At 52.5% G+C, this 23,567-nt stretch overlaps 3 protein-coding genes across 3 annotated transcripts; 1 reads left to right on the forward strand and 2 right to left on the reverse strand.

Annotated features, from left to right (window-relative positions):
• Window positions 1-1,610: 1,610 nt before the first annotated feature.
• AGO2101 (uncharacterized protein) lies at window positions 1,611-4,679 on the forward strand (the record flags this gene model as incomplete). The annotated part of the gene is made up of 2 exons (XM_003053617.1): window positions 1,611-1,961; window positions 2,018-4,679. 2 exons carry the CDS (start codon window positions 1,611-1,613, stop codon window positions 4,622-4,624), a joined length of 2,958 nt encoding a protein of 985 aa, XP_003053663.1. The 3' UTR covers window positions 4,625-4,679.
• A 1,573-nt stretch (window positions 4,680-6,252) lies between these two features.
• NECHADRAFT_31843 (uncharacterized protein) lies at window positions 6,253-8,026 on the reverse strand (the record flags this gene model as incomplete). The annotated part of the gene is made up of 4 exons (XM_003054343.1): window positions 6,253-6,637; window positions 6,694-7,246; window positions 7,317-7,669; window positions 7,722-8,026. 4 exons carry the CDS (start codon window positions 8,024-8,026, stop codon window positions 6,253-6,255), a joined length of 1,596 nt encoding a protein of 531 aa, XP_003054389.1.
• Window positions 8,027-22,226: 14,200 nt separating this feature from the next.
• On the reverse strand, window positions 22,227-23,303 carry NECHADRAFT_75048 (uncharacterized protein; the record flags this gene model as incomplete). Its single annotated transcript, XM_003054344.1, has 1 exon — window positions 22,227-23,303. The coding sequence occupies one exon, from the start codon at window positions 23,301-23,303 to the stop codon at window positions 22,227-22,229; it is 1,077 nt and encodes a 358-aa protein (XP_003054390.1).
• Window positions 23,304-23,567: the final 264 nt, after the last annotated feature.

Consider the following 23,567-nt stretch of genomic DNA (forward strand, 5'->3'; position numbering starts at 1 on the left):
GTTGCAAAATGGGACTTGGATGACGTTGGAGGATCGGGTCGGTTTGTCTTTTGCCTCGCATGGGTTCGGCGTTCGGAAGGGGGATCGACGACATGCCCAAGCGGTGGCTGTCACGGAGGATATTGCTTGCCAAGATGAAGACGGGTGCAGAGACGGCGAGAAGATGACGGGCTGGGCTGGGATGCGTTTCATTCATAGCTTTACCAATCACATGGGATTGTATCAATAAAACTCGTTGGATTTGGTCTTGAGCGGCTTGGTGTGAGCGGTTTGGTGCGTGTGGGTGTGATTTGCTTTCTCTGATTTCTCGAGTGCTGTATCTGTGCCGTCTTCCCGTTTGATTGCCAGGGTATTACCGCCTGTTGTTTATCCGTGTTGCAAACGACGTTGCCGTTGCCGTTGCCTTGGTTGGAGCTTGAAACCATGACGGATAGCAACAGGTCAAGATTGATTGGTCACACAACACGCTTGCCACGCACATGGCTGCGGCTTTCCCCTGTAACCATGTATTTGTTTTCTATTGCCGGACGTATAGCAGTAACACTTGACTTAAAATACACCTAATCTACAGCAATTGCATCCGTTTGACTTGCCAGCCCCTCAAATCATGTGCGGCGGGCCCAGCACCGAGTGACAGCGTGATATACCCCCTACTGACACTCGCAAAAGTTGGGACAATAGATCAAGCTGGGACCAAATTAAAACCATACGCACAATAATTGGACGTTAATTATCCTCTGTGCACACTCTCTAATCAATCTGTTTGGTAGATAAGACGCAATCAACCGTCACCTGTCTACGTGGAGCGCCACACCGCGCGGTGCATCCGGTCAACAGTGTCCACTCCTTTCCTCGTTGGAGGCATTGAATTCCGCCCGCGCTTCTTCCGTGTGTTCGTTGCCCTTGGTTGCGGGGGTGTTTTTCTGCCTGAGATAATAGGGAAAGCGCGGTCGGTTTACAGCGCTTGCCCAACAGGGTCTTCTCTCCTCTTCTTCACCCCCTCCACCGCACCACCTCCTCTCACCCTCTTCTCTTCTCACCCTCGGAGGAGCTGCAGATCCTGCTCATCATCCTAAGGATCTTCATCTCTCTCTTTCCCTCTCGCTCAAGCTCGAGTGCAACCGTGAGTCATAGTCCCCCTCTCCCTCTCTATATATTCAACCTCTTCCCGCCCTCTCCTCTCCCTCTTCTTCTTCCTCCTTCACCCTCACACACACCCTCTTCTCTTCGCTTGGGTCCTCAGCCAAGCACCTCCAACACTTGTGCAAGCTTCTGCAAGCACAGATTCCTTCTCCTCATCCATCTTCTGTTTCTCTCGCCGGTTGCTGTGATCCTCACATCAGCTAGAACAAACTCTCGCTCCACGACCGCGGTCTGCGCAAGCAAGGCATCACACCTTTCTCGTTGCCGGTAAGTTCCTGTTCTTTGCCTTGTAGCCCTCGCCTGGACGAGGGCTATAAATCTTGCCTCCGTCCCCCTCTTCCCTCTTTCTCCTCCTCTCTTCCTCCACCAGACTTCGATCAACCACTCTTCCACCCAGCACTACCATTACCTACCATCACTCCTCTTCTTGATCTCAGTCGCTTACTTCTTCAGACTCAGTCGCCATCATGTCCGACAGAGGACGTTCCCCTGGCCCCTCCGGGTCGGGCGGCTCTTCTGGCTCCGGGAGACGACCCTCTCAGTCTCCCGGTGGCTCATCCGCCCGCTCTTCTTCCCGTGGCCCTGCCGCTGGATGGGCTCAGGGTCCAGGTTTCGACCCTGCCAAGCCTCAACAGCAACAGGATCAGGGAAACACCCGCATGGAATTGCCGCCTGATGCATACGTGTCCGAGACCAAGAAGGACTTGTTCACGCTGCGCAACGGCAAGTTCAACACCGAAGGCAAGCCCGAACAGATCGAGGTCAACCAGTACCGCATGACCAAGTTTGACTTCAGCAAGAAGATTCATCAGTATGATGTGAGTACCAATCTTTGCCATGCCTACTTCTTGCTCATTACTGACAATGACTTCAGATCTTCATCTCGCCCAACCCTGACAAGCTCGGCCCTGTCATGAAGAAGATTTGGGCCCACGAGGTCACCAAGAAACAGCTTCGCCCCTACAAGGGCGACAAGTGGCTCTTCGATGGAAAGAAGCTCGCTTGGGGTCCTGCACTTGTTGAGCGTGGAGAGCTTCGGTTCAGTGTCGATCTCGACGAGGGCAAGGCCAAGGCCCGCGAAGGAGGCAAGTTCCATGTCACGATTCGCAAGACGACCGAAATCCAGGTCGCCGCTCTTCAGGGCTACCTTGAGCACAAGATGTCCTTCAACAACAGTGTTCAAGAAGCACTGAACTTCCTGGACCACCTTGTTCGACAGTTCCCATCTCAGAACCTGCTCGCCATCAAGCGCAACTTTTACGACCCCGCCAGCAAGCAAGTCACGCCCCTTCTCGATGGTACCGTGGTCGAGGTCCACAAGGGAACCTACGCCTCGGTTCGAATGAGCCACAACCTCGCGCAGAGAGGTGTCGGGCTCGGTTACAACATTGATGTCGCCAACACTTGCTTCTGGATTGGAAACCAGACAGTCGACAAGCTGATGTGCCACTTCTTGGCTACCTTGGACCGCAAGTTCCAGGGACACACCCCCGCCTCCCTTTGGGAAGTGCTGAAGCCCTCCCGAGACAAGACCGGCCGTTGGGCTTCTTCGGATGCTTTTAAGCAGCTTCGAAAGCTGCGCCGACTCAAGTTCAAGGTCAAGCACCGAGATCGCCCCAACGTCGACAAGGTCTACACCATCATGGACTTCAGCTTCAACGAGAAGTATGGTGAGCAAGGCTGCACCGCGAAGACGTACACTTTCGAGTGCGACGGCAAGGATGTGTCCGTCTATGACTACTACCGCAAGAAGTACAATGTCAACCTCAGACTGGCCAACCTCCCACTCATCGATGCTGGCAAGGGAGGAATGATCCCTGTTGAGCTCGCTATTGTCGAGCCAATGCAGCGCTACCCTTTCAAGTTGAACCCTGATCAAACCGCGGCCATGATCAAGATCGCTGTCACCCGTCCTCCCATCCGCAAGAGAGACATCCAGCAGGGCGCAGCTTCGCTCCGCATCGGTGAAGACCCCTTCTTGAAGGAGTATGGCGTCTCCTTTGAACCTCAGTTCTCTAGAACCGATGCTCGAATTCTCGCTCCCCCGACTGTCAAGTTTGGCACTGGCACGGCTGAGCCCAAGTTTGCCGGTCGTTGGGACCTTCGTGGAAAGAAGTTCTGGAAGCAGAACGCCGCCCCCTTGATGAACTGGGGTTTCATTGCTCTCGAACAGCCTGTTACCCTCCCCGTGCTCTCGCAATTCGCCAACACTTTCAAGAGCACTTTCATCGGCCACGGAGGCAAGGTGCTGAGCGACGCTCAGATGCTCAACTGCCCAGGAAACTTGCGCTTCGATGCTGCAGGTGCGGTTCAGTGGGCTCATGAGGAGATCACAAAGAAGAAGGGATACACTCAGCTTTTGTTTGTTGTTGTGTCCAAGAAGAACAGCGGAACCTACGAGCGCCTCAAGAAGTCTGCCGACTGCAGATTCGGCATCCTCACTCAGGTCGTTCTTGGCAGCCATGTCCAAAAGAACAATGGCCAGTATCACTCCAACGTGTGCATGAAGGTCAATGCCAAGTTGGGCGGCGCGACTGCTTGCACTCCTCCCCTTTGGAAGACTCCCACCTTCTTCCCTGAGACCCGCCCTACCATCATGATTGGTGTGGATGTCTCTCACACTGCCCCTGGTGGTACATCTCCCTCTACAGCGGCCATGACCATGTCTGTCGACAAAGATGCCACCCGTTACGCCGCACTTGTCGAAACCAACGGCTACCGTGTTGAGATGCTCACTCCCGGTAATATGCGCATGATGTTTGGATCCCTTCTGGAGCAGTGGAAGGTCAACCACCCCGGAAAGCTCCCCGCGCATGTCATGTACTTCAGAGATGGAGTTGGCGAGGGTCAGTTTGCCTACGTGATTGATCAGGAGATTGCAGAGATCAAGAACTTCCTCCGAGAGAAGTTGCCTGCCAAGGCCCCTCTGCCCAAGTTCACGGTCATCGTCGCTACCAAGCGACATCACATTCGGTTCTTCCCTCAGAAGGGTGACAAGAACGGCAACCCTCTTCCCGGTACCTTGGTCGAGAAGGAGGTCACCCACCCGTTCATGTTTGACTTCTATCTGAGCTCTCATGTTGCTATTCAAGGCACTGCTCGCCCTGTTCACTACCATGTGATCCTTGACGAGATGGGAATGCCTATCAACGACCTCCAGAAGATGATTTACCAGCAGTGCTACTCGTACGCTCGCTCGACTACTCCGGTTTCCCTGCACCCGGCTGTCTACTATGCCCATCTCGCTAGTGCTCGAGCTCGGGCTCATGAAAACATTGCCACCAGTGAGGGATTCAGAGCTGGTCCCAAGGGTCACGAGATGATCCGAGAGAAGGTTGCTCGCGGTATTTCTCTGGGCGGACCTGACCGAGGTGCTGATGCGCCCCCACTGCTGCCTCTTGGTGGCAGAGTCGGAGAGAACGCAATTGATGGGGAGCAGCGCCAGCGCAGCTTCTTCCGCAGCACCATGTGGTACATCTGATGGATGTAATCGACTCGGATAGGTGGCAGAGATACGCGACGGACAGCGTAGGTGATGTGACGGAAAGGTGATGCTTGTGATGGATAACACAGGCTGAAGAGGAGCGATCGCTAGGGCGGAGGGTAGGGCATGGACTGCATGCGAGCGATCTGATCACTGGCGCAATATGCGTGAAGAGATCAATAAACTAAAAGGGGCGACCGGTTTGGTGGAAGAGTGGCGGTGGAGGCTGTTTTCATGTTTTCTAAAATAGTTCTGGATCAATATCAGTGATTTGACCCGGCATATGAGGTTGTCTCTGGTCTTCTTTAGAGTGAAGTGATGGTGATGTTGTGATGGTTGAGAAGATGAAAGCGGAGTGGGAATAGATTGGGCAATATATGGCTCAGCTATGATGGGCGGTTTGTCACGGTTCAGAGTGATTGGAGGAACTGTTCGCGTTGCTACGTGTCTTGGTCAGTACCCAAGGTAGACTAAGGTATAAATAAGTTTTGGGGTAAGTAATGGATATGTACATGCGTATGAGGTTGGGGGGATTATGCAGAGTAATTTGTTAATGCCTCGCCTCGCCTCTTAGAGCAGGCCTCGATTTCTGTGGGTAATGAAAAACACTAGAATCGCCCACCCACAATGCAATGAATGTAATTAATGCTCAGTCCTTGATGAAAATATCCTTCCCACCATCTTTCAAAGGAGTAAATCATGAACCAAAGCTAGAACTCTCCAATTTCTCTCCATGAAGCAGTGCTGACATCTTTACCAACCCGTCGGTACCATCTTTGTTAGTTCCCCCCTTAACCAAGTTATGCAACTGTGACACCATCCACACAGTGCCCATCCAAAGGACTCAACGCGTCCAGTACCCTTCGATAACGAAACGGCAGGCAAGGGGAGGGTGTGAGGAGATGGGTGTGGTGGGTGGAGTTTTGATGCATCACAAGTCACACACACACACACACACACGATCCGATCCTGGAGAAAGGTGGGCACGGCGTCGACCCTGAAAGGAAGCACAAGATGTTCTGTACGCCCCCCTGCCCTGGCTTTTTCCCGTGGGGGTCCAAAGGGGGGAGGGGAGGGGGTGCGGACACACACACATCCTGGACGGGCACTAAGGGGATGGGACGGGACGAGGCAGGGATTTTAGTTTGAGGCTCTTTTGTCGGGACCCATCGTGTGCAACTCTAGATCAACGACATGCCTTGGCTTGGAGGGACGATGTTTGGGAGGAGGGAAGTGGATGGATGGGATGTTTGCCCCTGTCATGATGAGATGTTATGTCATACTCTGGCTGTCTTCCTTTATCTGGGCTATATAAACCTTAGAGGATGGGTAAAGGGGCATGGGGAGGGTTAGCCCTTAGTTGGGGAAGAGTCAGAAAGACATGCTCAAGAGGGTTCGACATGGGTTAGGGAAGGACCAGAATGGCATTGGTAAAGGATTGGATAGATTTTGCTCAGCCTTCGCCCATGGAATTACCCAGTCATGAGGTGTCTTTATGGCGACGGCTGATTGGCCAGTCATATATTGCTTTTTCTTCACCAAGGATGGACATATAGGGTAAACAGGTTAGACTTTTCGTATCCATTCAAGCTGGAGCTGAATCCCATGCAAAGCTTACGTTGGCCCTAGTATACATACACAAAGTTGGGGTTCTCCTTATCCGTTAGGTCATTGAACGCGGTCGCGTTCAGCTCATCAGTCGTGCCGTCACCCGCCAACCGGAGGGCCTCACGCTGCCTCTCCTTGCGCTTGTTCTCCCACATGAACGAATAGCGAAAGACGAAAAAGAGGGCGAGCTCAATGCAGTTGGAGACGAGAAGTGAGCCAATGCCAAGATGGTAGGTGGGGGCCTGCTCGGAGCGGTAGAAAAAGGGGCTGGCAATGTTGCCAATACAGGCTCCGAACCATATCATACCCGACACAATCATTTTTTTAGATTGTCCGCCCGTGTTTGAGGTTATGAGAGAGAGGCATATGACGAATGAAGCCTGGTAGGAGCCTGTGAGGTAACTTTACGAATTGTTAGCGTAGTTTAGGGTAGGGTTAGGAACTCAATTGGCACTCACAAACAGATCAAACGACCGACGTAGGCATCGGTAGGAGCAAGAAGGAAGCCGAGCGCGCCGGCGATAGTGGGAAGCATAAAGATGGCGCAGACAAGTGTGCGGCTGTTGGGCGGCATGTACTTGTTCGCCAGCGCACCGAGGCCGATCCAAATGATGACGAACACGCCCTGAGGGATGCCCAGGAGGGCAGTATGAAGCGTGTCAAAGCCAAGACCCTTGATGACGAGCGTCGAGAAGTTGGATATCCCACCGCTGGGGATGTTGGATACGAACCCGAGCAGAGTGAAGAGCCATGTCTTGTAGTCAAGGTAAGCCTCCTTGACCTGACCCCAATTGATCTTGCGCTGTTCGATACCCGTCTGATTGCGGCGGATACGGGCAATCATGATGAGTTTCTCGTCATGACTAAAGCCCCAGATGGTCCTGGGAGAATTCGGCAGCATGAATAGCAGGGTGATGGCCCAGGCTGCGCAAAAGGCGCCGACGACGAGGAACTCGTAGCGCCAGGATTGAAGAGCTCCCTTGATGTTGCCGATACCATAGCCTATTGAAGCTTGAGTTAGCATTGTTCAACAACAAGATAAGGGGCGAATACTGACCGATCAAGCCTCCACCCGCGACACCGACGCCGTTAAAGGCGTACCAAGCTGCGATGCGGCTCGGCTGCTCGGCACGGGTATAGTACATCGACGTGATGAGCATGAAAGCCGGGTCGGCAATAGCTTCAAAGGCTCCCGACAGGACGCGAAGAGAGAGGAGGCCACCAAAGTTGTGCGCCGCGGCCTGAGCCATGAGGAGAGCCCCCCACATGAAGATGTTGAAGGCCAGGTAGTAGGCTGGCGGACTGCGCTGCATGAGGAGGTTGGACGGGATGGCCCAGAGCAGCCAGCCAAAGTAGAAGCTACTCGAGAGCCACGAGTACTCATCGCCTTGAAGGTCGAGGTCCTCCTTGAGACCGAAGATGGCGGCGTATGAGCTATGCGAGGGTGGTCAGCCATGAACCCGCGTGTACGACTCAGAGAACTTACAGAGTGGTCTTATCCACGTAGTAAAAGAAGTAGCAGATACCCAGTAGAGGAATTATCCTCATATCAATCTTCCTTAGGACCCTCTTCTCCTTCTCTGGATCGATGTCGTCGTCGGTGGGGTACTGGGCAAGCGCCTCGACATACATCGCGTGCTGTTGCTTGTCGAGATATCCAGGCTTCGCTACGGAGCTCTCGTTGATCTCTCCGACACCCTCTTCGACCTCATCATGACCGATGTCGTCTCTTGAAGGCTGCTTATGCGGCTCGGTCGCCAGTGGGGCGGCATCGGCGTCGGTGCCGGCCATGGTGGAGTACAGATAAAAGGGACTCGATAGACAAGTCCTCCAGTCTTATAAAATCGGCCAGATCTGCCAGATTCTGCGAGAAACTGGCCAGAGAATGGTAGAAGAAGATGAGCGATCGCGGCTTTATAGGTATCCCAGGAGGAGCAGATCTGCCGTCGATAACGACGCAAGCCGGGCCCCAGAATGGGTCGAGGAAGGGATCTAGTGGAGCATCTCCACACACAGCCCAAGTCCCCTGGAGGGTAGAAACGAACGACTCCCGCACAAGCATGGGGAGAGAGCCGTTGTTGGAGTCGTGATGCTTTCATGGTGGGGTTTGCGGGGCTTCATCAAGCAGCCCGCCCGACTGAGCAATTTCGTTGATGCATCGAGGGCGGCTCCGAGTTCAAGACGACAACCATTAGCTAATTGAATAGAGCAAAAGGCGGTGTCTGTCCTGGGAGCTGAGCCTTCAAGGTGCCGATATCGCTCTTGGGCCCTGTCCTTATCGTGGCCCGTGTCCATCCTGCGAAGCTGGAGTACGACCTCGTCATGATGATGATCCTTTCCGTGGATCCCAAGGTCGACCATCATGAGTTTCCCGGTCGGTATTTGATCAAGCCCCGAGCGATTCAATCACGGCAATAACTGCTGGGTCCGGAGATCTGCTTGGCGAATCGCTTAGCCGTGCCGTACTCCCCTTGAGGTGATCGCATCTAACCGACGTAGATGCCGAGGAATTCCCTCAAATCAGGGGTCTTAGCGACGCCGTTATTTCCCACCAATCCGATATTATAGTTGGAAACTTGGAACATACCAATGCGCCATGTCGATCTGGGGAAGCTTGTTGACGATCTGGAGATGGTTGGGGGTTACGGTGGTGCCAGATTGGGGGTGGGTGCTAGCTCAACGCTAATCGCTGCTTTTGAAGCGAAAACAACGGGCCAAGATGGAAGATCTAGACTTGGAAGCGATGTAACGTGAATAAGAGATAGAAGGATCGTCTAGAGAGTGGTATCGAAGAACTAAATCGCAGCGAAGCGAAACCGCCGATGGAGTCAGTTAGGGATGATAAGAACAAGGCAATTGAACCCACTTACAGACGGGCCACGGAGAGATGACCTAGATTTGCTGTCAAGTGGATTTGCTCTTAAAACGGAACCAGAGGCCATGCCTAAAGGGCAACGGAACGGAGGGCGACATGGTTCCATCTGTCTTTGAGTCTTGTTGATATCCAAGCTTCTGCGGCAGTAGAAGTTCAAGTCTCGCGGTTGGGTTAATAGTTCTCCTGTGGACGCGTCCGGTCTAATAATGTTTGTTCGAGGCAAAGTGAAAGGAGAGGGAAAGAGAACTCTTGGTTTATTGAAGCTACTGGGCGAGAAGGGAAGCAATATTGACGCGACAAAGCCCAGCCCGTCACTGTCCAGCGGTACCAAAATCAAACTCGGGGGAGACGGGTAGCTATTTGCTTCCAAGGACAAACTTCCCCGAAAGGGAACACCGTGATTGCAAGAAGCAGGGGCAGAGATGTGTTATAAGTGAACCATGATATACCTAGATCAAATGTAAATGTTAAATATGGCTGTGGCCGGCGCACAAGGAGAGCCTGGCGCTTGTTGGAGTGACAAAATTCCACCACGACTGTCAAGAATGTGAATGAAAGACAATAATCTGGTGTACAAATCGGGCTTAAACAAACAACAAGAATAAATCCAAGCATGAAAGAGCCAAGCAAGCAAAGAAATGGCAGTCTCCTGCAACTAGCTGACCCGGGCAACCTTCCTAGTCAAAGTGGTCTAAAGGACAGACTGCTCTGGAACTGATGGGAGTCAATACCGACAGCTCCAAACTTTTGTCTTTGGCCTGCGTGCTGAGGGCGAAGGAGCATGCATAGGGCGTCGGGAAGGCATAGGTTTATAGGTTGCTGTTGTGGACGACCGAATGACAGGAGTGCTGCTAGTCTAATCATCTCTTTCCATGGAAGTCCCCGAAGATCCCTGGCTGGAGTGAAAAGGGCGATGGAGCGTGCTGGCGAGTGAACACAAGTAACAAGGAGAGTTGATGGTCCCTTAAACTGTGCCGAGTACTCGCGCGGGCATTTGTATAGGGCGCCACTCAAAGCTTTATACCTCTCCCTGGCTGAAGGGGGCATAAAAATAGCTGACTGAATGATGCAAGACGCTTTGCATGAGCTCAAGGGCACCAAAACTGGGCTCCTAGCCCGGTCAAGTCAGCCCTGACATCTTCCATTCTTCGTCGGAGACGGATGCAAAGAGACAACAGGTTTATTATGGCTTGGGAAACATTCCCATCGCGAAGGGCATAGGTGGAGAACGGAGCATCGCAGGCGGGAGTGTCCAGGAAGCGAGCCAATGTGTAGGGGACCTCGATCGAAGGAAAGGGGGCTTGGTCGGCCCGGGTGTTGCCGTCGCGTTCTTCGCTGCTATAAACGGTACGGTTAGTCAGATGCCAACATAGTAGAGACGGATATGTGCTGGAAATGGGATGGTCTCGGGATGAATGGGTGCTGTTTCTGGATCATACCTTGACACTGACAGCCAAAGGCTCTGCTGGTCTCTGCTATCCTGGGAACTCATTTTCGATGTGGTGAAGAAGCGTTTCTTGCTCGAAGAGTCGTACCGCACCACGTGGAGAGTTGGGCCGTGTTCTGGACGGGAGGGAGCGCTCAGCCTGTGTTTGAAGAGTCTTGGTGGAGAACAGGAACATCAAGACATGCTCAGATTCTCGGTTCCCCTTAAGTAGTCCAGAGAAGCTGCAAGAGTTCTCAACTTGCCGGTCGGTAGCCATCCCCTCGCCGTCATCCTGGAGGCATGGCAAGCCGACGATGTCTCACACTCCTCATCCTTCGTGATATTTCAGACACCGCCATGCAAGGGAGGCGAGATGGGAATCAGCTGGAGGGACGGCGTCGGCTCGTCCCTTAGTTTGCAGTAGCGTGCGGGCTTGGGAATCGGTCGTGCGTTTTGCCGTGGGAAGACTATGCAATTAAGGTTAGTAGATGTCTTGGACAAGAAGCAAGAGTCGAGGGCGGAGGGGAATGGGAGGGCCAGGGTAGATAGAGAGAGATACCTCACCCGAGCTTCAAGAAATTCATGGCATGAAGCAAAAGTGACAGATCATTGAATGGACTCGGGGTGGTCAGACGGACATGGCGTCTGCCGGCCTGCGAGACGCTTCACCGTGATAGGCCCAAACGAGGCGAGGGAAGGGGAGACAGGTCAGAAAGGCTTGGGTCGTCGTCGTTGGGATGGATTTTTCTCGATGCGTCTGAGTGCGATGGCTGGAGAGGCATGGGTGTCTCACTTCACTCACCACATACCCGGTTGAGGTAGAAGATAGCCGGTGCATGTCTTGGATTAAATAGTGTATTTTCCGCAATCGTCAAATACCCATGTGTGCTCTTGTTTGATGTGACTCGTGGTGTTGTAGCACGGGAATAACTAGCTGCAAGCGACCAACTCTAACGAAAGCTATCTCGATCATTCCGTCCCGGTTTTCCCGGCTTCGTATTACCGGGGCACCGTGCTGCTGCGCCAGGATCCCCTTGTCCGCCCTCTCCGGGTATTGACTTGAGAGTTGACTGGGTTTTGTGTGCCCAAGGCTGGGAGTTTTTGGGGTTGTACTGATTTTATGCAACCCTGTACGTACCTGCAAGTGCCTGCAGCCAGCTCAGCGGGGAAATGCCCGGGCGCCGCCTGGAGGCCACCAGAAGGATGTGCTCACCGCTGGATTCTCGCTGGATGCGGCTATGCAGGAACTGTACTGCCCGAATTTGTCGCACAATTTGTACACTTTCCAGTAGGTACTTATAGCCACTGAGTCGCTGCTACTTTAGCCGTCCACTGGGCCATTTACCGGGCACGAATTCCCCAAGTGCCCAGCATAAGAGGTTTGCACTCATGATGACAGAGCAAGCCATGTCTTTTCCTAATCATATATTTTCTTTTTCCTCGACGCTGCTTCCAGTCACCACCGCACTGTGCTTACCTTGATGCATATCTTTCACAACTCACACCCCCACCACTACTGCTGCGCCTTTCTTTTCTTTTTTCCACTTGCTTCCCTGTTGACATTGACAACACCTAGGAAGGGGTCGATATAACATTATGGATCCATCATCCATGTTTGAGTTTCAGAGGCAGGCATGCCACGCTTACAGTGCGGGGCCCATCCAGCCATCACATCGGCGCCGAATCAGATTACATCGCCGTAGTGTTTCGTACGGGGAAATAATCATCCAGTTAACAACATGCCGTCCCGTCGCTTCGACGATGAGGTTTGATACAGTTTCCCTCCATATCTAAGCTTAATTTCGACAATCAGCACTCTTGTGAGACTTGGATGCCAATGTGTGTTGGCTTTGATGCCCTGCCTGGCGACAGTCCACCCATTTCTTGCTGCGCCAAGGCACACTGGGTGTTGACATTGCAACACTGATTGATACTGCGATTGTTGGGCCTGGGAACTGGATTAAACTGCTTGAAATTGCCATGGCATGGTGGGCTGAGCGACCAAAGGGAGCTTGGCGCAGATCGCCCATGATGGAGGCCCCCCCTGCGTCTGGTGTGTTGACATGAAATCAGCTTGCCAACCTTGCTTTGCATCGGCTGGGTGAGAGCTGCGGAATGAGAGACGATATTCTGGATGCGACCGAGAACCCGTTTAGCGGCAAGGGGAAAAAACGGTGAGCGCGTGTGTAAGCCTCACTTACGTCCTTGTTCTGGAAGCCCGGTTCTCGAGTCATGAACCTCCGCCACACCATCATCCCCCCTTCGTGAGGCTTTGCTTGAGGAAACCAGTTTTAATTGGCCGTGTTGGTCGTCACGATGGGAGTTTGTACGCCTCGCTGTGAGACAAGAGACAACAAGACCAGAGATGGATCGATTGAGTTGCTTTTAGGGGCTAGGCGCACCCGAGACCAAAAGTATAACGCCTCCAATTCGTCCAGCATCGCTTGTAAAAACGCCTGTCGGCATTGTTTTCTCACCCCGGAGGCCGCCTTCCCCTGGATTCGGCGTTGAGGGGAGGGCGAGGCAACAATGAGTGCTCTGGGTGACGTGCCTCGTGGTGTGCTGAGCAGAGAAAAGGGGCATATCATCACGCCTCTCTTCCCCGTCTCTCCGGCTTGGCTACAATTCACCAGCGAAATGATGGATCGCTGTAACGATGCGGGAGGCCGCCCTGGCTGGAGCTCAATCAGTAGCCGGCAGTGGGCAAAGGGCTTCTAAATGCTCGGGGCCGCTGGCGGTCGGTCTCCTTAGCCCGTCTTCAGCGCTCCGTGTCCCCGCTGCTGATCGCCGTTCTTGGAGACGGCGTCATACTCTTAGCCGAGTCCGTCGCCCCGAGTTTGCTTTTAGATGGTCCCGTAGCGTGATGGCGGACAAGCTGGCGATGATCTTTGGGGCGGGCCGATATCCCCAGCTTGAGCGGTGTTGGGCGGAGTGCGCAGGTTCCCCACAGGCTCTGCGCATGGCTCTTGATCATTTCTTGACCAAGATAAAGAGGGATTTGCTTGTTGAGGAACCATTACAATCTTACCCGCCCCGTGGAAAAGGAGTTAACTGGCACATGGCCACTGAAGGAGCGACTGCTCTCCTCTGCATTGGAAATGGTCTCCCGCCAAAGCCACGTCCCGTCTCAAGTGTACTGTGGCTTCACAGAAGAGACAGCGCCTTGTTAGGCAGTCACAAGGAGAGGCTGGAGTTTCCAGGGGGTACTGGGTAACTAAACTGCCAGTTGCTCTGCGCTGGCTGTTGGCTCACCAGGATGAAACATGAGCGCGCCAATTTGAGCCCTTCACCGCCAGTGTGCTTTAAACTGGTTTCTTCATGATCCAAATCACTGTCAGCCTCACTTGTGACCATGTTGGTCGCGTCCTCCTGGAGTTGTTTGCGCGTAGCCGTCAAGACCACCCCCACTCGTCTTTCTGGTTCCTGACGCTATCACCCACCAGCGCCCCGAGGACCTGGAATAATCGTCGCCTAAAGCACTGAAGCGGATCTACGGATCTTCATCCGTCTGCGCTACTGCGCGAGCCCTGCAGGATGTTCGTTTATCTTGCGGATGAGGTTGTTATGGATGGGTATGATCTCTCCCCCTTTTCCAGGGGACCGTGTTGTTTCCTCAATTGATGAAAATTTTGCACAGGACGGGAGCCTACGTGTTGGTTTGGCCCCTTCCTGGTCTCCGTGTGCGAAGTCTACCACACGCCCGCTGCACTGCTGGAGGAGCGGGAGCCAACGTCTCCAGGGCTGGAAGCCTGGAGCTGAGCCTGGCGGGCCCCCACCCCCCTTAACTCTGTCACGGCCAATCCATTTTAGTGGCATCTTAGGTAGCACGCCCTAGCAAGTGGAACTTCAAGTTGACTTGAAGTCTGGGGCGAAATGGGTGCCCCGGATGACATGCCGTATCAATATCACTGTCAATCTGTAGGTCCGGCTCCCCTGAGACGATGCTGACGACAGCCTTGAAGGTCAGATGGAAAGAGAACCGCGATTGACCGACACTCTGATGTTGGCAAAAGAGTGGCAGAGCCTAGGCCAAAGGGTGCGCTGCCGAGGCGCGACCTGGGTAAGGTAGGGGGGGTCTGCGCCATCGGACGAAGTGTTAGTGAAGTCTTGGGAGAACTCGGTCGTTGTTTGTTCCACTTAAGCAAACATAGCTACCAATTCATGCCTTATTCGAGAATAATTAACAACCTGATTTGGGCCGTGGTCGGAAGCCATTACAGCTTCAATGAAGATCAGTCGAGACCAGGGGAGAACATGCCAGTATCGTCATCGCAAGCAGCACCTAGCGGCATCGTCTGCTAGTGTGGCCAACGGAACACCATTCCGCTAGCGGTGTCAGTGGCGGTTTCAAGTCTCTGTATGCAGGCATATTGCGAGGAGAGAGAAGAGACCACAATGAATCGACATGGCAGGGAGACTTGGAAAGGGTTGTCATGGTTTGAGGCTTGAATACCCCAACAGCTTCCGGGGCCAGCAAGGCCCGAGCCGAGAGCGCGATAGAGACCTTGTTGGTGCATGCGCCATGATGTGAGGCCGAACTGTGCTCGGCATGGGGTGTTCGGCTGTCAATCCCGTTGGCATCTAGGTGTGTCTCTATTCACGGCACCATCCGCGGCAGACAGTCCAATCTTACCACTCTTCTACCCCGGACCATGCAAAGGAAGGGATCAAGACAGGACCAGAGTCTAGCCGTGACCTATCAAAACGGAGTTTCATGATGGAGTTGCCGCTTTAACCTTGTTGTAGTTCCACACTCAACACACAATCTCCTCTGCTGTGCGAAGACTACAGCTAGGTCACCCGCAGGGATCTAGCCCAATTAAGACCAAGCTATTCTCCGTGACTTCATAAAGCACTCATCTTAGGAGGAGTGACAAGTACGGGAAGTTAATGCTTTATCACCTTAGTGAGTCAATGCCCTCAGATCAGTTAAGACACTAACTGCGGGGCGAGTGACATGCTGTAGTCTTTGCACAGCAGAGATAGGTCTCACTCACGAATCACGACGACAGAAATTGCCCATCGTCAGTAAGAGCCACATCGGAGGAGGGCATCTTGCGCAATCTCCTTTCATGTATTAGGGGACAACCTGATCTGATCAAACACAACAGCCGTATCACCCGATCAGCCGTGATTCTGAGACGTACTGAGGTGGGAACTGGGGGGCCAAAGTGCAAACAGGCAAAGACAAGGCTCTGAGACAATCAGATCATTGCCAAAAACGAATGGAAGATTCTGGCAAAGTGTGGCTTTGCGTCATCACGATTGGCTGACCTGACTCGTAGAGTTCTCTTCTGCCAAGCATCACCACAAGCCCACACACACAGCCTGACCGTGAATGGAAACCGCCGAGTCCAGGATGATAAGGTATACTCTCTTGTGGGACGATTTATTGTTCCATGGTGCACCCATTCTTAAAAAGAAGAAGGGAAATTGATAGAGCGAGCTGGAATATTGTTATAGACTCCCGGGACTATCTGCCGCCCTGTTATGGGATACAAGCATGGAATCTGGGCCGAACTCTCATCGTGAACGGTTTTGGCTGTTACGGCGCGTCAAGACACTAGAAAAGAGGCCCAATTTCTTCTATAGGTAATAGACAATCACATTAGAGACTGATCACATACACTCAATGTGCTAGGTACCGACCATGCTTGTCTGAAAAAATCTTCTCACCAGACCATTGCGGAGGATCCTTGTGAGTGACTGGTAACATAGGAAACGTGAAATAGGTTACCCAATAGTAAATCTTTAATTAGCTACTCAAGAGACATTGTGATGAAGAAAGGGTATAGGCTTCGTTATAGACAGCCTGACAGGGCATCTAGACTTTAAGACCGCCATCTCCCACCATACCAGCCAATTAGTTTAGCTACTCTTCTAATAATCTAATACTCTACTAATTAAATACCCTCCTCTAACTACAAGTTACTCGACGGGGAGATGAGAACGATGGCAATGTCCGAAGGGAGGCTTTCTGTTGGTCTCTTATCTTATCTTCCCTTCCTATTTCGGAAATACCTAGCCGATGCTGATTGGCCCCATTCAGCCACAACAGCTTTGAGCGAGACAAGCTGAATGGTTCATGATGTTAACTGAGAATCTATTGGGTTGGAGGGCCGATTGTTTATCGTTGGGGTATGAATGAGGGAGTTTATGGATTATAGGTAACCCAGATGTGTTGCTAGAACAGAAGGGCAGGACCCAGGATGGCGAGCATGTCGAGTGTTTTGTCAAGGCGACCTCCTGATCCCCTTGTGAGCCAACCCCCTTTAACACCCCATTAGCCAATGGATAGGATAGGATAAGGCTCATGGTTAGGGAGGGGTAAGGATCCGGGTTATGGTTGGTTAAGATCATGGTTGGGATTGGTCTATGATTGGTTCAAAGTACAAAGGGGCTCAGGGGTCGTCCTGACTAGATACACGACGATGTCGGGCACGAAGGTCGAAGTAGGGAGAAGGAAATGTTGTATTACGTCTTTAAAGACAGGATTAACAGAATTAACTAAAGATAGAAGGTAATGGGGCTTGGGATATTAAAACAGACCCCGTCGGATTCCAGGGAAGCTGAAGCGGGCGAGAAGACACGCTTAGCGGAACGCGTTCAACCGTTGTAAAGTCTCCGACAGAGAACGGAAAAGAGAGAAGAGAAATAGCAGAAAGCCTCTGTAGGGGCAGAGCCAAATACTTGCATCAGCTTATGCTTCTGTCGCTCGGGGATGAAACTCTCAGCGAGCACCATCCACAAGAATGAATGTCGAAGCAAGGATGAATACCATGGCCACGAACCACAATGCCATCAATCAACCCAAGCATTAGGAGCAAGGGCTGGTAGATATGACGGTCTGGAAGAGCCGATATAGATTTTGTTCCAAAAGCTTCGTCTTGAAGACCAAGATGGGATCTGATGCTGCAGTTCCCATTGTTGATGCCCCCTGAAGAGACCAGACTTCGGTAGCAACTTCTTGGAGCCGCCGTAAACGCGTTCGATATTTTGTCGCTGCTCTTGGAATACTCGACACTCCGTATGTTCGGAACGCTTGGGGGCCATCGTAGCTTCTGCTCAAGGAGTATCAAGTAAATTCAGGCGTAAATCCAGCTCGATAACTTCTGAGCCTGACAAGATCCAAACCCAGAGCAAACGGGACTGCCGGTAACATGATATCACCACGAAGCGGTAACTGCGAGAAGGGTCGCTATATCGGAGGTTGAATACGGAAAGAGGGTCATCGCAGGCTCGTAGGTAGCGGTCCATCGTCTCGGCCGGTGAAGGTGTCGGCGTGTTCGGTAGTTCGCAGAAGCTTCGAAGAGTACAGGTAGTTGTTAGTGAGAGGTTCCTCTCGAAATTCTTCAAGGGGCTCTATGAGGAAAGGCTCAAAGGCAGAAGTCCTTTGATGAAGAAAGAAGACTCACCCTGGCGTTAACACTTTCAACAGGTTGATGAGACTCCGTGTTGTTCAATGACGACCGTACGGAGTATGGCCTGAAAAGGTCAACGTCGATGAACGCAATCAAGACTGCCAGAGCCTGGAGAAACCACTAGGCATGGAATGGACTCAGTCTTTTAATAGTCCATCGATCTACCGACAAGGAAGAAGCATCCCATCAAGACATGACGATCGTCTCAACCCTAGAACGCCATGTGGACGACTGGGGCGCGTCTTGACAGTTTGGCCCTTCATGGCGAAGCGAGGAAGGACAAGATCGAGAGAGTTGCAGTAGCGTGTCGGCGAGAGAGGGACTAGAGGGAGTCAGCAGGGAATAAGGGTCAACAGCAGACTAGCTACTTACCTGGTCAGTTGCTCGAATGAGAAGAAGAGATGGAAAAAGAAAAGAGAAGTTGAGAGAAGAGACAGCTAGGAAGGTAGGTAGGTATGCAACAATTGGCAGATGGGATGAGAAAAGAGAAAACAACTGTGTTAGTAGGTCTAGCTCGACGCGAGGTGAGGAGAGTGTAGGGATGGGTAAGCAGTGGTGACGAGCGCCACAGCGGCCGGAAGGGAGCCGGAACGCGAGACCCCGGACAATCTCTTGCAGCACAAGGGGGGGCTAGTGCCGGGCCCGATGACTTGTGACGGTACCTCGATGTGCTGGCTTTTCATCAGTCCATGCTGGAGAGGGTCAGTCTTGGCTCGACCAGGTGTTCATGGATCGAGTCCGCTCAGATCTGCTTCGTTTGGCCTGCGTCCTGGGCTCAAAGCGGAGGCAAGCCTCGGAGGTGCGCCGGACGGGGGAGGGGTCGATTCCCCGGGGTGGGCAAATGCCGGAGGCGAGCAGCCCGTAGAGCCTCATAGTGGAGCTTGACTGCCATGGCGTCGCTGATGACCAGAGAAATCACCAGTCACATCAGACAGTTGACTGTTGTGAAACACACGGATCGCCAGAGTCCCCTCTGGAGAGGCAACGCTTGCATTCCAGAGGCCGCCCGTCTTGGTTAGGATCCAGTTGCAACTGCCATCATGGCGGATTAAGGAACCCCACCTCCGGCCTCCAGTCCTCGTTTGACATTGCCAGGCGATCAGCTCCGCGTGGAGTTGCAGCTGAGACATCGATTCATAACCAGCACCATACTCTCGGAGTCATTACAGAAACATGGCAATCTGGTGGACCTGCATTTGCACACGTCACAAAGAGATTGTTCTCCAGCACTCAGTCTTTGCTGTCGAGTTTCTTACACCGCTATTTGGAGATACGGGCCTGCAAACCGCGGGCTCGGCCCGCACACACAGTCCGGGATCAATCGACAAAGAAGCAAACAACAAAAGTGGCCAGGCCAGGTATTGCAATTCAACCACAGGTGCACTTTTCGGTGAAGGAGGGATGTTTGAGAGGGCCTTGTCCCTGTGTTGTCTGTTGGGTTTGGGAGGCTAAGAAGCCTTGGCTCCCTTCTCTGCTTCCACGCCCCTCGGAGCACGGCTCAATCTTGACTCCCACTGGTGGATTCATCCAATAGATGCAATGAGGTGCCGTCTGGAGGTTGAAAAAGACTTCCCTGCATTTGGCGCCCTGACCTCATTTCCGCCCGGCTGCCTTGTCCTCCAAACCCACAAGGCAACCTAGGCAGTGATTTTGATGTGACGCAAGTATCTCAATTGAGGGTCTTGCAGTTCATTGCTGGCGCTTGTCACCAATATGGCACGACGCTTCCGTTAGCTGACCTCTGGTTATCGCCCAGTGGTTGGGATAGGGTCTTCAGGGTTGGCACGACCCGAGGCTGAGCACAGACATCCAAGGATGGAAGCCAGATTGACGTGCTTCTCAACTGATGCAAACCCTGCGGAACTTGCTTTGGTTGCTCTTTGACAGCTCGAGTTTTGTCTAGGAAGCCTTGTCTAAGAGCGTCGCAGTCGCGTAGACAGAAGTCACCCTCCAATCCGAAAACGAATAGGCAACAAAGCTTGGACGAGGACAAGGGTTGTTACACTGCAAATTTTGCAGTCATTGATACAATGAGGCTCAAATGGCTGGTTCGCCTGGTTCGCCTTGTTGCCTTGTCTGAATCGAGACATGATCAGTGCGTACGGATAACACGTTTCTGTCCGGTTTTCCGTTTGTTTGTAAATAAACAATTATCGCTGTTAAAGGTTTCTTGATCGTTGGCGGGACATTACTGGTTGGCCTCGAGTGTAGCTGTGAATATTCAACAGTAGAAACTAAAAGACTGGTCCCTGAATCTTCCCGTCAAGCGACTCTCTCAAGCACAATGCAGCCGGCCTAAAGCATGAATTTTCTTGTATATTGACACTGTCGAGATGTCCACTGTGACCCCTGGGGCCATGCGTATCTCGACGCGTTCGGAACAGGTCCGCAAACTCGTACTTGCTGATCATTTCCTTGCAACCCCCCACACGAACTGAAAACCCTGGGCCTAGAGCCTGGTAGTTGTTGGGTGTTTTCGTCTCTCAACAGCATGTTCCGGTATAGTTGTCAACTCAACATTTACAGTGGTATGGCATGGATCTATTGAGTGTGTGCGGAGAGAGACAGGGGAGAGTATCGGCGAAAGGGCTACCTTGGTTTGAAACGTTGGCCTATGCTCTCACCACAATTTGGGAGGCATCCAAGGTCAGAACTGGTCAAGCCGTCACGAGTTCGGCCACGTGAACCCCAATCATTCGTCTCTGCTGGCTGCATCTTTGAGGAGTGTGGTTCGTGCTTTTATTAAACCAGGGTCAACTGATGAAGTTTTGCCTCGCGGAGGTGTGCTGTGCCACACCCATCTTGAAAATTCTTTCGGTCATCCATACCTGTCTTATTTGATGAACCAGAGCACGGGATAACGGGCAGATGTGGCCTGCTTTGACGTGGTGCATCAATTGTGAGACAAGTTCCTGCATGGTCTCAATATTAATTTGCTACTCATATGGGATTATGGATCGGATGAGCTGTCATGATGGAGACGGTCCCCCGCAACTCGCCCCTTTCAGGCCCGCGACAGCGGGAGGAATGCCGGCGAACGCTCGTCTACCATGGTACCGGGATTACAGCCGTCTCGCCTTCGGAATCTCTCAGGCTACTGCTAGTGGGATCTCGCCAACATGGTACGATCGTCGATATAGCCGTATTACTTCGTAGGGCTGGGAACCTAGTCAGTATCTGATACTTTCGAGACTCTCGCCCGCCCCAAACTTGCTTTACTTGACTCCTAAACGACCACACATTTTCTGCAAACTCATCAAAGATTCCCCTTTTTCCAGTTTTTTTTACTGGGGGACCCTGCTGCCTGCAGCCGTTTCCTTATTCGCTGTCGTGCATTGGTGTGGCCGTTTCTGCGGCCTTAAGGGGTGTATAGAGATATATGAGATTACAGCCTCACTTTTTTCTGTATTGTTCACCCCCCCAACTTTCAGGACTGACTGACGGTTTCCAAAATTAGGCAGGATTAATCTAATTGACAGCAGTAAGGTCAGATAATCAGATTGCATGCTCAGCAAGGATGGCGGGTTCGCCGATGCGGTGTGTGTGGATGCTGTAATATCAGGTGCTGTAAGATAAGAATAATTGGACTGGATAAAATTGTGACACCATCATACGGACGCGAAATTGGCATCTGAAACATGATGTAGAGAAGTCATGGAGACGATGCAGATATGAACGGGTGGGTGTTGGTGACAAAATAATAGAGGATGTTACTGTGGGGTAGCTGCCTTGAAAGTGGTTGCGATACATTTGTCAACCTAAGCACGTGAATATCTTTTGGGCGAGGTGAACGAACTTCCCTTCCTCAATCGAGACAAGTTCCCGTCTTTGCAACCAACCCTCTCTCTTTGACCAAGCGCTCTCTGCGTTCGTTGAGCGCAAAACGTTCTGCCAATTCATTCTACCAGCCCGAAATGCCTCTCAGGAAGATGACTTTGCCGACTCTCCTGATGCCCTTCCTCTACACTCCTTCCCAGTGTCAATGAATTCGAAGACGCCTTTACACAAGTCACCTCGACCAAAGCGGACCGAGCCTTCCGATGTGAGATTGTGGCATGTCGATGCCACAAGCATCATCGACTTCGCAAGAAATAGATGATGCACTTCACTAGGCAGTGGGCTCGATAGAAAGGTAAAGACCAAAGACAAATATTATAGCTTTGACAAAGCTAACGTTAGACTCAAGCAGGACTCCGTTCCCGTTTTCTATACGAAACAAATGCAAAGACCCAATGCGACCTTTCTCTCCCACCCCGATCCCGAGCTTTTTTACCATAGCCCAACCAAGACACCGGCGACGACTGCAAACATGAAGCTTCCAGCCTCAGTCTTGATGCCCGAGTTGACGCAAGCTGTTCCAGTACATCCGGACTGGTCACCCTGTCCCTGAGAGGACTGATCCGATCCTGAACCGCCCGCGCTGCTGCCACTATCCGTTCCGTCACTTCCTTGACTGGAGCCATCTTGGCCAGTTGCGTCGCTACCAGATTGGCTTCCAGAGCTTCCGTTGCCGGAATCACTACCGCTCCCTGAGCTGCTACCGTCTCCCTGACCGCCTTGAGATCCGCTACCAGAGTCCTGTCCAGCGCCTCCAGCGCCTCCGTTGTTGTTACCTCCCTGGCCACCGTTATTGCCATTCCCACCATTTCCGTTATCCCCACCGCCAGGAGTTGGGCCCTGACCTGGAGGGCAGCCGCCAGGGGGACACGCAGGAGCAGTCCAGTTCTTGCCACCGCTTGGGGGACTGCATCCGTGGCAAGGCTGAGGGATAGGCTTGGCCCCGCCACAGTTGCCGCCAGGGCACTTTGTGCGATAGGGGCAGTCAACGACATCTGGGGGGCAGTCGTGGAAGACATCGCCAGGCTTGTGTCCTGGGTCGTTGGGGACCGGGGCAGGTGTCTGTCCAGGGGCTACAGGAGTAGCAACGTCGCCTGGGAACGGAACAAAGACGACTCTGGCGTCATTCCTCTTGTAGAGGTCATAGACCGGCCAGCCGCGGACGGTGGCACCTCCACAGGTTCCCTTGGACTTATCTGCCGGATCGCACCATTGGTTGCAGAGCGAGTTGTCCACCTTAGTCACCCGGTAGGGAATTGGGCTCGGCGACAAATCAAGGCGATCGCAAGCACAGGAGTTACCGTGGAAGGCGATGATGTTGCCATTGGTCGAGCAAGATGATGTGCACCCGGCCTGACCCAAGTCAAACTGTCGAGGAAAGGTTCCAGGCTTGATGGCAACGCAACCCAGATGCTGGAACTCGCCACCTTTAATGAGGCTGGGGTCGGGAGTCGACTGAGCATAAACGCCAGCGGCGATGAGGGTGGTAAGAAGAAGAGACTTGGCCATCTTGATTAGAATGACAAAGAACCAAAAAAATTAGAAGGAATGACTTGAACAAGGAGAAAAGAAAGACGAGGTGAAGGTTGATTGCCTAAGACAACTTGAGGATTCAGATGAGAAGAGGGTTCTTGTCTGGCGCTTAAGTAGCTCGTGGTGGAATCTTGTTGTCGATATCATTCCTCTTTCTGGCACTCAGGGGGAAACTGGGGTTTTATGGAATGAGGGCTGAACTCTACGATGGTTTCGCCTGGCCTACGACTTCGAGATTCC

This window comes from Fusarium vanettenii, assembly GCF_000151355.1.
Source record: "Fusarium vanettenii 77-13-4 chromosome 1 genomic scaffold NECHAsca_1_chr1_3_0, whole genome shotgun sequence".
NCBI classification, from domain to species: Eukaryota; Fungi; Ascomycota; class Sordariomycetes; order Hypocreales; family Nectriaceae; genus Fusarium; species Fusarium vanettenii.